This window comes from Oreochromis niloticus, linkage group LG12 (genome assembly GCF_001858045.2).
Source record: "Oreochromis niloticus isolate F11D_XX linkage group LG12, O_niloticus_UMD_NMBU, whole genome shotgun sequence".
Classification (NCBI taxonomy): domain Eukaryota; kingdom Metazoa; phylum Chordata; class Actinopteri; order Cichliformes; family Cichlidae; genus Oreochromis; species Oreochromis niloticus.
In genome coordinates, this window is record NC_031977.2 from 20,677,797 (window position 1) to 20,692,559 (window position 14,763).

The following is a 14,763-nucleotide window of genomic DNA, read 5'->3' on the forward strand; positions in this document are numbered from 1 at the left end:
GAGTCTGACAGCAATGGGGAGGAAAGACCTGCGAAATCTCTCCGTCCCACACCGTCACTTACGTTCATTGTCACTTAACAACTGTAAGGTGCCAAGGTCCAGAGGCTGCAAAACAAGCTCAAATAACCAGCTCTCCACCTCCATGCTTGAATGTTGGTATGAGTTGTTTGTGCTCATAGGCTGTTTGGTTTTCTCCAAACATGATGCTGTGTACTATGGCCAAACATCTCAACAAAGGACAAAGGACATTTTTCCAGAGGTTTTATGGTTTATTCAGATGCAACCTTAGCTGTGCTGCCACTTTCTTTTTAGAGAGAAGAGGCTTTCTCCTGTCAAACCTACCAAATAAGTCACACTTGTTCAATCTTTTTCAAAATGTGCTGTCATGAGCTTGAACATGCTAACTGAGACCCGCGGAGTCTGAAATGTACCTTTGTCGTTGTTTTTGGTTTTTTGCAGTTTCACTGAGCACTGTACTGTCTCACGTGGTGTGAATTTGGTTGGATGTCCACTCTTGTGAACATTTGCACCTGTCTTTTTGTTCACTTGTGAATAATCTTTCTTACTGTGGAAGAAGGGACTTTTTTGGAAAATGCCCTTAAGACTCTTCCTATGGCCAGCTCTAAGATTGTTGCTGATGGCTTTCTTCTTGGGCACTGTGTAAACACACACCTGAATGCTTCAGACCAGCAAACTACCAAAACCTGCTGTTATAGGGGTCCTCACACTTGCTGATGACCGATTATTCAAGTTCACTTGATTAGCAGCTCCTTGCTGCTACTTACCCTAATAATTCCTGAGAGAGTGCATTTTTTATACTGCATTTCTGCCTTTTGACCAAATCGTTTTCTTAATTAAATAATGACACTGTCTGATATTTCCAAAGGCTTTGCTAAGAATTCACTGCTTATTTCACATTTCTGATAATCGCGATCAAACAATAAACACACAACCAAAGATTTTATTTTTTTATTCAAAAAAGCAAAACAAACAAAATAATCATGCAAGATAAAACTACAACTCTCATTATTTCCCGTTCGTGTGTGTCTGTATGTGTACCTGTGAATTAATGCGAAAATCATATCAAGAGAGACACCAGCAACTGTAAACAAACGATCTATTCACTTTCCTCAAGTGTGTAAAGAGAAACATTTGGTCCTTTAATCAGTTTGCATTTGTAAAGAGGAATTAGAAGAAATGTTAGTTTGGTAAGAGCGTCTTTACATTTACAATCCTCAAGTAACCTTTTGCCATTTTAAGCTACAATTAATATACACATTTATCTACATTTCCCTATACAATTACATTATATTCAGATGGATCTTCTATACAAAGAAACTCTTGTGCATTCTATATGTCCTTTGTATTGAATTGGTTCAAATGTAAAGCTAAGTGTTAAACTAAAAGGCTCTGATGTAAAATCTGTTACATCTCTATCTAAATCAAAGAAGAGTACACATAAAATTGTATTTTCTACAGCAAACTCAATTCAGAAAAATCCACCATAATGTATTCTAGAAAAATATGAAAATTTAACATCCAACCTATCATTTAACTTCTTTTTTTTTCCAGGCAATTATTTTTCAGTCTGAAGGCACCACCTTACAGTCACCACATTATAACTGTCTTTATATTGAAACAGCACCATGTTTTGTTGGTTGCTGCTAAGCTATAGAGAAATTTGGATTACAGACTCATTTTTTGGTTAAAAAAATCTACTGACTTAAAGTTCGAATCTGCAGCTAAGCAGATTTAAAGAGAAAAAACATGAGTGAGTAGTTTTGGTATGTCACTATTTATGATTATAGTGATTGAGGTGATAGTTATAGAGAGAAAGAGAGAGAGCTTTGTTTGCCTGACAGCACATACTGCTTTGGATAGTTAAGGGATAAATGACTTTTTGTAAATTATATCACTCATTCAGCTGATATCTGTACAATGATCATAAAAAATAAAGTCACAAATGACTGTACAGAAGTTGTAATAGCCCTTTTTCCTCCAAAGAGGCTGAAAAATGTTGGCCATTTAGTCCATGTGCATGAAGTCTCCTGATAGATCTTTACTGCCACTTAACAACATTTCTCATAAACATAACCAGTGAAAAACAATTAAAGCCAGAAAATGTGTGCAAGTGGGCTGCTTTCCCGATACAGCAATACTGGCCTCTAGTGGGTAAGGTTAGTCATCACAGTTCTGGGAGAAGTTGGATAACATGCACGCCATGGACCACTGGGCTCTGTTTTCATTCTTAATAGTAAACAGCTGCCACCCTCTGGCATAACATAAAGTACTGTTAGGAATAGCACAAAGCTACTAATCACTTCAAGTGTGCGGGATGTGAGGGAAGCCTCACACATTAGTGAAACTCACTTGGCTGAAATAGATTCTAGCTGTAAATCACTTTAATCATACGATCACATCAGATGAAAACTTTAGAAGTCAAAAGGACTTTGAGAGTTGAAAATGTGGTTCAAAGCAGTGCAGCAAATTGAACCCTGGCCTTACATCTTGGTCTCATTGCTGACAGGATGCTCATTTTCGTACTCATTCTCCTGGTTGATGAGCTGGTATGGCTTCTTCTCTGCCTCCTCCACCACTGAGTTGCCCACCTCGGGGTCAGTGTTCTGCAACTCATGGCGAGACAGATGTTCCACTATGCCTGCACCAATGGAGTCCCCAAGGACATTAGTAGTGGTGCGCAACCGGTCCCTAATGAAAGACAGGTGACAACAGGAGGTTAGACATGAAACAAAAGAGGACAAACCAAATCAAGACAGGACAAAAGATGCTAAACTTAACACACACAAAAAGCACACCAACATGTGTTCATAAAAATACATTTAATTAGAAAACTGTAAGCACGATTCCAGAATTGTTCCAGGCTATCCTCAGACTGAATGTACACAGCCAGTAGATGGGAGGAAGAAGGGGCTAGCGCAGGAGATAGTTGTAGACTGAATCAAATCCAGATGCATTAAGGATCGTGGAATGTGAAAGGAGTGTCTCTGGAAGCTGTCCTCTTATCCTCTAATCAAGAGTGCAAGGCACAACAGATAATTCTGCTAGGTCAAAATTGATTGAATTCATACCACACAGCAGCACTACGTTTTATTTTCTCAAAATTAAATCCTCCCCGGTCCTCCCTCATACCAGACTATTTCCAGTTTGTACAGTGAGTGATGCAATTTCACAGCTAAATTGTGAAAAAGCCTGGCTTAGTCTCCTTTTTTTTACTGACAGCACAAAAGAACATTAGTTTTTGTTTTTTTGTTTTTTTTTTGGGGGGGGGGGGGGGGGGGGGGGGAGTTGTTGTCTTTTTTTTGTAGCAATATAAAGCCAGTACTTACAGGAACCAATCAACGGCAATGATCAGTGAGATGTCATCTGTGGGAAGGCCTACAGATGTTAGCACTATTACCATGGTGACCAGTCCTGCCTGAGGGATTCCAGCTGCTCCAATACTGGCTGCAGTAGCTGTGATACTAAAACAAATAAAGGCAGATGGAGTGAATTACCTGAAAATTCAGTTTCTGTCCCATATTAAGTCATTCTATGGTAATAACACTGAAGAGGGTCACTTAAATGTATTCTCTTGGCTACAATACTACTTATTTATTCCTCTCCAACTGATTGATGGCAAAGAAATACCATTTGTAAATGCACAGAAAATCTAAGGGAAATCGTGGCCATAGGAAAATTATTGAGTGTTAAACAAATCTGATAAAGGAGTGCAGTGTACAGCACATACCTGATGGTGAGAATCTGTCCAAAGTTAAGTTGATAATCATTGACCTGAGCGATAAAAATAGCTGCCAGGGCTTCATACAGAGCAGTGCCGTCCATGTTTATAGTGGCACCGACAGGGAGCACAAAGCGGGTCACGCGTTTGTCCACCTTGTTGTTTTCCTCCAGGCATTTGAAGGTGATAGGCAATGTGGCAGAGCTGCGAGAAGACAGAGAGAGCGAGAGATGGGGATGTAATAATTGATTATTAATATTATTAATCTGACACAATTTATTTTGCTAAGTGATATGTTAATAAAAGTTATTGCAGTTTATTTTCAACTCATCTGGGAACAGCACAGACATTAGTGTCACACATGTTTGTATGTTTAATCAGTTTTGCTTATTAAAAATAAAATCTGCTTCCAGATCACTAAAACAACACAAAAGTGAATAATATTAAACTTCTTTTGGATGATGCTTCTTTACCTGGATGATGTTCCCAGAGCAGTGATGAGCGCCTGCAACAAGCCACCAATGAAGACAAAGGGGTTCTTCCTGGTGATGACGAAGTAGAGAGTGGGCAGGACAAAAACGGCGTGGATGAGCAGCCCGCAAATGACTGTCACTGTATACATTCCCAGCTGGCCACCCATAGCCGAAATGTCATCCATCTCCACAATCTTACCAGCAATCAGGAACAAGATACCAATGGGGGCATACCTGAAGAAAGATGGCTGTTATGAATTTGTAAGCTAAACATGTCATTCATCCATCCAACAAACACCCTTTGTGGTACTTACCATATTATTATGGCAACCAGCCTCATGATGGCCTCGTTCAGGCAGTCAAAGAAGTCCCTTAGTGGTTGTCCCTGTTCTCTCATGTTCCCGATGATGAGACCAAAGCACATGGAGAACACCACCAGCCCGAGTGCATTGATTCCATTTACCGATCCTGGCACAGGGATCATCTCCTCTATTTGTTGGCTGCCATTGGGTGCGACTAATGTGTCGTTTATAGTCACCGTCACATTGACTATTCGCTTGGCGTATTGCGTCTTGAACTGGAATGTACCAAAGAAAAAAGACAGCTCTCAAACAGTAGTTTCTAAATATCTGGGCAAAGTAATTCAAAATAATTAAACAGAAAAAATGGGTTAGCTTAAAGATAGCATTAAAGATTACTATGAAACTGATGTGTAATATATAATTTAAAAATTAGCATTTCAGAATGCATTTGGATAAGAATTCCGTGTCTGTGTGACGTCAGCAAGTTTTCACTGGAATAAGATGCCAGATGATCCTGATGTATGGTTTAAAATATGGATGAATTTGTTCTAGATAAAATGTAGAGAAACAATTAGCAAATGCAAGCTATCCAGTTCTGATGTACCCTAACACCAATAGTCTTTAACATTCTTTCTTAGGTTTACTTTTCCTTTCAGATGAGTGGGATCAATCAAGACAGAGCAAGGGTCAGGCCAGCTCAAATCAATGTGGGACTTGTTCTTGACATATATAATTATTGCTGTGAAAGTTTAGTTTTACATATCAAATACTTTTCAAGATTCAGAAATGTAACTTATTGTCTTTTGCAGAGTTTTTTTTTTTTAGCACATGCACAAATATTAGACTTTACAGGCTTGAATTTTTTCAAGCTTCTGGTTATCAGACATTTTCTGATGTATCTGCCCAAATTATAGATCTGGATAAATTTTGATGATAAGAAAGACAAGTGAAAATTTCAGGCTTTTATCTTTAACTCAAACATTGCCTCAGATTCAGTGTGCAAAGAAAATGGCCTGATGTGGGTTGACTGACCATTTTCAAAAAATATTTATTGTAAAGTGTTTGATTTATGAGAATAAAATGTCACAGAACTCATTATATTCAAACTTTGGACTATAACATTTTTATGCAAATAAGAGAAGGTAGAGTAGAAATTTTCTAAAAATTTGCTTATTTGAGATGAAATGACCTATAAGGGAACACATCTGTCTGATCCTTCAGACCTCCCAGATAGAAGATGCCAGAGCAAATATAAGATCAGATGCCGGAAATGCCAGAGCAGAGGTCCTGAGGTCAGACCAGCAGACTGACCTCAGAGCCTCTGTGTAGGTTCCGCAAGACAAGACCTTTGCAGATCTCACTAAAATGACAAGACCTAACGAAAAAGTGGAATCAACTCTAGAAAAAAAAAGGAAACCTTCACAAATGTTCACAAAATATCACAACCCATAAACACATCTCAGCGTACCTAAATCGTGTTCAAATGAGTCACAATAGGATAACACATGTTGTGTGGAGATGTGTTTAAATGGCTCGCTGGGTGTGCCATCACCGTCCCAATATACTTTTTGTTTATTTTAATAACTTTTTGCAATGCCCACCTTACCAGACACTGAGACAAATAAAGCATGTCTAATGTGTTTTTATAAGGATGCTACCAAAGGAGTTAATCACGGAATTTAACTCCACTGTTTATTTCGGCAGCATGGGTCAGAAATGACAATGGCAATATGAAAAGGATTACTAACTGTGAGTCTTTAAACAATGCTAACTGTGCACTCAGGTACAGATGTGAGACATCTGTGTGAGATAATCAATTTTCTGTAAGTGTAAAAGAAAAAGGGAAATGTGTGGAGAAAGAATTACCTGTTTGGTGCAAGCCTCCACGAGGTTAGGTGGAAACATGTTCCTGCAAAACACAACAAAATCAGTACATTTAAAAATTAGAATGAATAAATTACAAACTACAAATGCATATCGATTAAAAAAACAAAACAATCAAACAATCAAAAGGGAATTGTATAGGATATTAAAACCATTGTGTGATTTTGCTGTGCATTTTGCAGCATTAAAAGATAAAACAACTTAAAAATCCTTCTCCCAGGCTGAACACCTCCATCTCAGTGACCTATATCAAAAGGGCAATTAGTAAGGGACTGTGAATCCTCATTTTTGCTGATTCAGTCATTGTACTGGAGTGATCTTGTGCGAACGCTTATTTGGTCAGAATGCATAAAGGTATACCTGATAAGATCCAGAAAGGCATCAGCAGCGCTGACCTGCTCTATCTGCTGCTGCTTGGAGAACTCATCCTTTGATCCTTTTCCAGGGTGAATAATGAGCACCATGACAATACCGATGAAAACAGCGATGATGGTTGTAGTGGTGTAATAGACAACTGCTCTTATTCCCATTTTACCAGAAGCACGGCTGTCCAGAGCAGCAATACCTGCAAAATGACAAATCATAAACATATGAGCACAGTTTTAAAAATAAATAAACACATTCACTCACAGCTGCACTTTTGGAAGAAGCATGGAGTGACTCATGCTGTAATAATTCCTATATAGGGAGGACTAATGAAGAAACAGTGCCATAAAGGTTGTGTTGGGCATGATGTCAATTAGTCACCACAGAGTTTGTGACTGTAATATTTCATTATTTCTTTATGTACATAGTAGCATAAAAAAAATGTGGTAATTTTTTTTAAATAGGGTGCAATAATACTACAGAGAAGTTTGTAAAGATAGAGCATGTTCCTGTTTTTGTGATGGTTTCTATAAAAAGAATAATGCAGTAATCCTGCCCAGGGATTTTTATTGATGCATCACTAAAGTCTATCCCTGTGAGCATACGGTTAGCTTGGGAAATGAGCCTGTAATTATAGATCGAACATCTCCATCTGGATTATCTGAATGACTATCTGTGACAACAAAAAGCGGCAAGAAACACAATCTGACTGACCTTTCCTGATGGAAAAACAACACCTAAAGCACACAGCCCAGGGGAAAATGTAATATGCAAAACTGCACATACTTTCTAAGTTCTCAAATACAATTTTGGGGATAAACTCTGTAAAAATGAATTGGCAGCTGAATTAAAAACTAGAGCTGGCGTTGTTCAGTGAACTCTCTTTATCGCTAAAAAGTTCTACATGTCCTCACTGACATTAGTTTGGTGTGCACACACTCTGCAGAGATGTAGGTTGCAGATAAGCAGTCTAACCTCAGCTCAATGTTTGTGTGACAGAAGGGGGGAAAAACAAAGTATGAAGCACATTAAACCACTGGCAACGCTTAGGAAGCAGCTGAGAACACAATGTGACAATTTTATGCTGAAAGAATGGGTTGCAGCAGGAGTCACAACAAACAACTGAAGATCCAGTTACCAAAAAGTTGTTGCTTTCTGCTCTACAGTAGGTTATGTCTGGTAAATTGCGCATTCCTGTGAGAAAAGCTGGATACTGGGTAATTACACAAACTCTGATTCATAAAAATCAGCAAGTTACTGCATTATTTTCTTCTTCTTCTTTTCTGTTTTATGGTATGTACTAACCAGCGTAAAGGTGTAATACCTCCACCAGCTATGTTGGCCTGACAACCAGACAGGTACCTCTGCTATTTAAATGCAATATTAGCACTTACATTTATAGGCTATAAATTTCATAGAGCTTGATACACCGACAGTAAAATTATAATAAAAGCAAATAAACAAAATAATTTTTAGCTTCAGAAAGAAACTTTAAAAGAAATATCTGGTTCTCAGAAAGAAATCGATGCTGCAGAATAACTGAAGTTTAACGGCCGCCAGAAAGAATTTGTGAGGGAGTCGCAGCGCCTGGAGGCTAAACTGTCCTCCACAGTTCTAATAGCATTAAACAGACTTTGTAGGGATAATGGTAGCAAGAAGAAATACAGCCATTCAGAGAGCTGGATTTAGAAACTGACAAGGCGCTTCAATGGGCGTGACAGTGGTGCTGTATTTTTAAAGTGTCAGGTCCTATTATGGCCATTATCTTTATTCAGACCTGTGGAAGGCAAAGAAAGCTTTGTGTGATGGGAGATGTATGTGTTTCTCTCGCATGTGTCACTTTGATACTGTGTATACCACAGTGTGTGTGTGAGAACCAGTTTGAGTTTTAATTGGAAGTGAAGGCATTTTGGTCTGTCCTCATTTACTGGCATAGCCTCGAAAGTTATATTGAGGGCTAAGACTTGGTCATAGGGGTCAGGTTAAAACTGGGTATAGATCAGGGCTGGGTTAAAGGTTGCAATTTGGTATTTAGTTGTGATGTTTAAGGTTACGGTGAGATGCCAGCAAATGGATTATGTCAGTCGGCATTCAGACAAAGAGCACAATTGTGAGTGTGTGTCTCTGTTTGTCCGTGGGTAGTGGGTGTAGCTATTGCCCCTGCTTTGCCCCTCTCTGTACCTCTTGTCTTAGCATGGCCAGACTTAAGCTTTTATCTGACTCTTTTTGATCCTCTTCCTTCCCTCCTCGCCGTTCCCCTTCCTCGTTCTCTTCTCCCAAATCCTTCGCCTCCTTTCTCTGCCACCCCTCCATCACCACCCCTTATTTCAGAGTGTCCCCCAGTACACCTCCCCTGCTTTCCCTTCTCTCCAAACCCACATCTCACCTCACTCCTCCCCCTTTTTTTCCTTTTTTGGGGGGGAGACTGATCTTATTGCTTCAATCCTCTTTCATTGCCACCCTTTCCCTCCCAATCAACCCCCTTCTCTTGCTTTCCTCCAATTCCCTTTCCGACAGCCCTGGGAAAACTTGTTGACTTAGTTAGCCCAGACACACACAATGATCTCCAGGCTGTTGTCCAGGCAACAGCGGACACAGCCGTACCAATTCCATCTTTTCAAAAGAACGAAAGATTGAGGGAGAGGAAGGACAATGACTTTCTTTTTTCATATGGGCAATGTTCATCAAATACAAAAGTAGGCATGCCTTGGGGAGGAAGTTGAAATGCAGGACATTGCAATTCCAGGAGGTCGACCCTTAATGCAAAGACAAACTCCACGGTTCTAGCAATTCTTTACCTGCCATTTTAAGGTCAGTCAATACCTCTGCATCTTAGTGGGTAAAACTACAAATAACAACAACTTACTTTTAGCGCAGTAACTGCAAATAGACATATTGACTGTAGGTTTGTAGAAAGGGGCACTTCATATTTAGATTGGCGTTTTTAAACGCGCAGCTTAGCTGATGAGGTCCTGTACCTTTCAATGCCTCTCATTTCATGTAGCTAAAATTCTCATGTGCATGCAGGACAGTGCAGAGGAGGAAAATGATGCTGCAGAACATTCCTATGAGACCTGCACTGGTACTCTTGGACTTTATTTCCTTGTAAAATTACACTTTTATACTGGCACACTTAAAAAGATTTGATTCATGTTCCTCTTCCAGAAACTTCCCCTGACTTCCCTCTCATTTTTCCTTCACATTATTTTATTTTATTTTTTTTACTGCCCATGTCTCTTGTTCCTATCCAGCCCATTCTTGGCTGTATAAATGTTCTGTGGTGGAGTTGGCTCTCACAATGAAATGCCTGAGGACAATATGGATTGAGAGGTTAGTTTATGTGAGTGGGCGAGTGAAGGAGTACATGTAAAGAGAGAGAGAGAGAGAGAAACTGAATGAAATGTAATTTTGAAAAGGGGAAACATTCTCTGTATTCTCTTTTTCTTATTCTATCATTAAAAAACATTTTCTCTAATAAGCCTTCTCCTTCCTGCCTGTCCATTGCTCCTGTGTGTTTTGTTCAAAATACCTTTGAGGTCTTTAAACTGATTCTGAGTTCTACTTCACTTTTAGAAGAGATCAATTCAGAGGCAAGTTCTTTTCAGCTAGAACAACCCATTTCACACAGAAGCACTACCCAGTGTTGAGAGCGTGACAGTCATATTGCACAGGGCTACAGATTTGCAAAAAACAACTCATGGCTGTGAGGCTCCTATGCTCTATAATATGTTATTCTCAAAGTCATGAAAGTATGCAAAGCAATCAGTCCTATAGAGCTTAATGAAAATACTTAAAGATGAAATATATGTTACATTCAGCTCATCTAGAGTTGGACACCTTTTGACTGTGTTCTAAAAGAACTTGTAATGCAATAACTTTACCCCATTAAAATAATAAAGATACCTGAATGATCAAGTGACAAATACAGATGAGAAAAAAACCCTCTGGTTTTATGAATATGCATGAAAATCTATTTTTAAACAAAGTATTTGTAATTAAAACATATGAATGAAGTGATTTTTTTTTTACTTACAATAATCAGATTTCTGCAAATTATTGTTATCCTGTTTATAATGTTACTGGAATTTGTTTTCCATGTGCTACTATTTATCTCTTCATGCAGATGATGTTTGCTGTTACAGCATCGACTACGTGCAGCAGTATAGTGTTTGACTGTCTCTGGTTCTGAAGGAAACAACATAGCGTCTAATAGCTTGCATTAGTTTGTTACTAAGGCAGAACCCTTTTTCTTTTTTTTTGATTACCACATGCTGTTGCCGTGGTCATGTGACATGATGTCAGAGGATGCTGTTGTTACGCCCTGCTGAAGCACAAAGAAGGTTATTATCGGACAATTGTCTATGTCATCCCTTCAGGAGACTGGCCCCTTCGATCCCCTCCAATCAGTGCTCAATGACTGGACGTTAGGCCCTCCTATCTACTCCGTCAATGGTGTTGACTCGTATTTTGGAAATTTAAACGTTCCATAACTTTATTCATTCGTTCACTTGCTACAATCGAGTACTCACGTGTGTCTGACTTGCATTACACACTTGAAAACTTTGTGTCATTTGTTTTTGTTCTGCAATATTTGGCCAAATTTACACGAGCTGCATAAACAAAAGGCAAATCTTTCAACAAATTCTGAATGGCTTCACATAAAACAAAATGTACTGTGACTGCTGTGGACATGCTGTTGCAAGATTAGAGCATTACTACAATGATCAAGCATGTGATTGAGTCTCTCTCTCTCTCCCTCTCTCTCTTATGAGGTCATCCTAACCACATCTACCGTGAGGCCTAAAAGAAACAAGCACCACTAGTTGAACACACTCTGCCACTCATGAGGTACATTTTGGTCAGCAAGCCACAAAACAGCAAACAACACTATCAGCTTCTTAAAATAAACACAAATGAGTTTTAAGACATCCACATACATAAAATCTCATAAAAACAGAGTCATGTGCTCCTTTTTCATATGAAACTGATGTTTTGCTGCACTTCCGCAACAGGATAGCCGGGACTACAGTAGATACTGTATTACAAAATCTGAAGAAAGCTGTGGAGACATGCTGAGTAGGCACTCTGAATTACTGCTGTGGATGTGTGGCTAAGACAAAGGGTGGTATTATGTATTTATGATATTGGGAGTAAAGTACTGGGTATATTGTTGTTCAATACAAATGTATGTTTTTGAGAGGTAAGCCAGAAATAGACAATGATTACAAGTTACTTACCTTAGTAATATATTAAAAATGTGGCCTTGGGTGTGTTAGATATATTTAACTTTATGACGCAGTTACTCATAGAGTAACTAAATCATTTCTATTTGATACATTTGAGACATTTTTTCGTAAATGACTTTTCTAAGTCATCATCCAGGATTTAAAGTGACCCTTAAAACTTGACTATTTTTGCTGTTGTTGTTGATGGGGGTTAGTTCTCTGACCTCCTAATCTGATGTACATGTGACTAAAACAAGAATAAAACAAGGCTCTGACAGCGAGCAGTTTATGCATTTTTCATGGAGATGCATCTGTATCTTTCTGTGTCCTGATTGCTCTAAAATGTTTTGATGCCCATACCTGTAATGAGACTGGAAACCAGCAGGGGCAGCACCAGCATCTGAAGCATTCGCATCAGCAGTTCTCCAGGAAAAGAGAAGAATTTAATTTCACGGTAAGACATGTTATATGGCCGAAGGGCAAATCCCAGGATTATACCTGCAGTGTGAAGCAGAAGCAAAGCAGAAACTTCATGTGACCATTTTAAGTTGACATGAGAACATGAGCTTAATAGAGTCCTAGATTTAATACATCCTTAATATGAGTTTAAATTAATAGTAGGCTATAACGATTGTGACAACTTTCAAAATAAGATAATCTCAACCTAGGTGGCGCTATAGTGTTGAAAATGAAAAGCACTTAGACTCTTCAAAACACCAGTGGTTGTGCAATGGTTGCGACTGCTTTAATTGATTTTTAAAATGAGATTTTCTTGTTAAAATGTCTGTTTTTATCTTCGGTTTCAGTGAAGTCTGTGTCTTCAATGAGCTGTTTGTTCACTCCATCAGTAATCCGCAGATAAGCCCAGGTGGCTGACCCTGCAGCCTGAAGTGAGGAATATCCGGAGTTTAACTATCAATCAAATGTGTTTGTTGTGGCATGGTGTAATTCTAGCAGGGCTGCAGATGTCCAGGCAGCAGGCGGGGCCGGCTTGCATCCTACTGAGTAAGAGTCAGAGGTTAGAGCACTGAGCTGACCTTTGGCTTGATGCCAAAGGCCAGTTAAAGGGTCTGCTAAAGGCCAGTTAAGAAGTTAATTTACGTTCCCTGTATTCTTTCATTTGGAGAGTTTCTTTTTATTCGTCCTCCTTTTTTAGTACAGCATGGAGCTGTTGGTCGCAAATTCATGGATTATTTGCATGATGCTTAAAATGTGCTGCACTCTACAAGTTTGAAGAGAGGAGGGCTACGTGGTGTACCCCAGTAATCTTCAGTTTTTAATGAACTGATTTATTCTTCATCTAAAACATGCCTGAAGTAAAAAATAAATCCTCCCCCACTTACCAATAATAACTGCAGCAACAGTGAGAATCACAAAGGCATTTCTGGTAAAAAATCCCTTCACATCTTCTTTTGTCATGTTCTCCACCTTCTGCCTGGCTTTCATTGATCGGGACTGGATTCCGGCTCGGATTTGTTTGAGACCACTCTGGGTCTTCTGCTGGTTCTCACCGTTGCTTTGAGTCATAGCTGCAAGTGAAATCTTTAGATCTGTTATGAATGTGGGAAAACCTGAGCTCCACTCAGCTGTTACAGGAGCACCTTAAAGGTGCTGATGAGTCACTTGTTCCGTTGCTCTTCTCTGTCACGCCTTCTACTTTGGAATTGCCTGGTTGAGAGGGAAGAAAATATTTTAAAAGTTACCCAACTATTAAGATTAGACAGTCATGCAGTTAGTTGAATCAGATAACAGAGGTTAGTGACTTTATCATATTTTGAAACTACTACAGCAGATGAACAACATACATTTAAATGAGACTGAAAAATTATTATTATCCCATTGCAACTTCTGACAGATGAGAGTAATAATTTAGCAGCACCATCCCACAAGAAAACATTTTAACCCTTCCTTGGAGACATGCTTTCTTATGACAAGCCCATGTGCTGCTATGCAAAGAGCTGCAAACTTCCTCTTATGCACACTAGCCTCAACACACGTGTACAGTTTCCCAGACATCCACACACACAAACCCAGCTTCTGGTTAGATGGGTAAATGTATCTGCAGACACATAAACTGGTATAAAATACTAAAAGTAGAAGTTGTTTCTGTACCTTTAGACTCAAGTGAATGCTTCCTTTGGAGTAAAGTCTCAGTTTCTCTGAGGAAAGTTGTGTCTTAAAGCTTGATCAGTGGGAGACGGACAGAGGAGCTCTTTGGCTTTCAGCTGGCTGGCGTGAACAACCAGCAATGAAGAGAAACGGGAGCAAAAGGAGAGGGGAGGAGAAAGGAAAGGAGGGAGGAGTGGTGGGACAGAGGGAATGAAAGAGCCAGTGAGAGAATGGAGGCGGTGCTGGAGTAGAAGAAAAACTAGCTAGTCACTCATATAGTGTGGGCTTGTGGGGAGGTGAGGCGGGGACTAAAAAAAAAAAGTGAAGTTAGGTAAAGGAGGGGGTCGCTTTTCAGACGAGGGAAGCTTGAGGAATAATGAGCTTTCCAAGTAGGAAAAAGAGAAAGAACCTTCTTGTTTTCTTCTGTCTCTGTCAGCCTCTCTTTCACATGGTTTTTCACGCTTGATAAGTTCAGCCTGATTGGCGATTCCTGCAGCGAATGAGTCAAGAGAGAAATAAAAGTGCCCCATCCATCAAAAAAATCTGGAAGTGGATTACCTATTCATACATTTTCTTATTGGCACATTTCCAATAGACACATTATTCAGTCTCTCTTTCTCTCATTTCCCCCCTGTCTTTTCTAAATTGCACATCTTTCCATAGAG

General features: G+C 39.3%; 1 protein-coding gene across 1 annotated transcript; it reads right to left on the reverse strand.

The window, feature by feature from the left end:
- Positions 1-955: 955 nt before the first annotated feature.
- slc1a3a (solute carrier family 1 member 3a) lies at positions 956-14,258 on the reverse strand. Its single transcript, XM_003446052.5, has 10 exons — positions 14,102-14,258; positions 13,333-13,657; positions 12,350-12,487; positions 6,759-6,963; positions 6,381-6,423; positions 4,527-4,789; positions 4,213-4,446; positions 3,749-3,943; positions 3,348-3,482; positions 956-2,709 (listed from the first exon to the last, which is right to left on the reverse strand). Exons 2-10 carry the CDS (start codon positions 13,514-13,516, stop codon positions 2,502-2,504), a joined length of 1,605 nt encoding a protein of 534 aa, XP_003446100.1. The 5' UTR covers positions 13,517-13,657; positions 14,102-14,258; the 3' UTR covers positions 956-2,501.
- Positions 14,259-14,763: the final 505 nt, after the last annotated feature.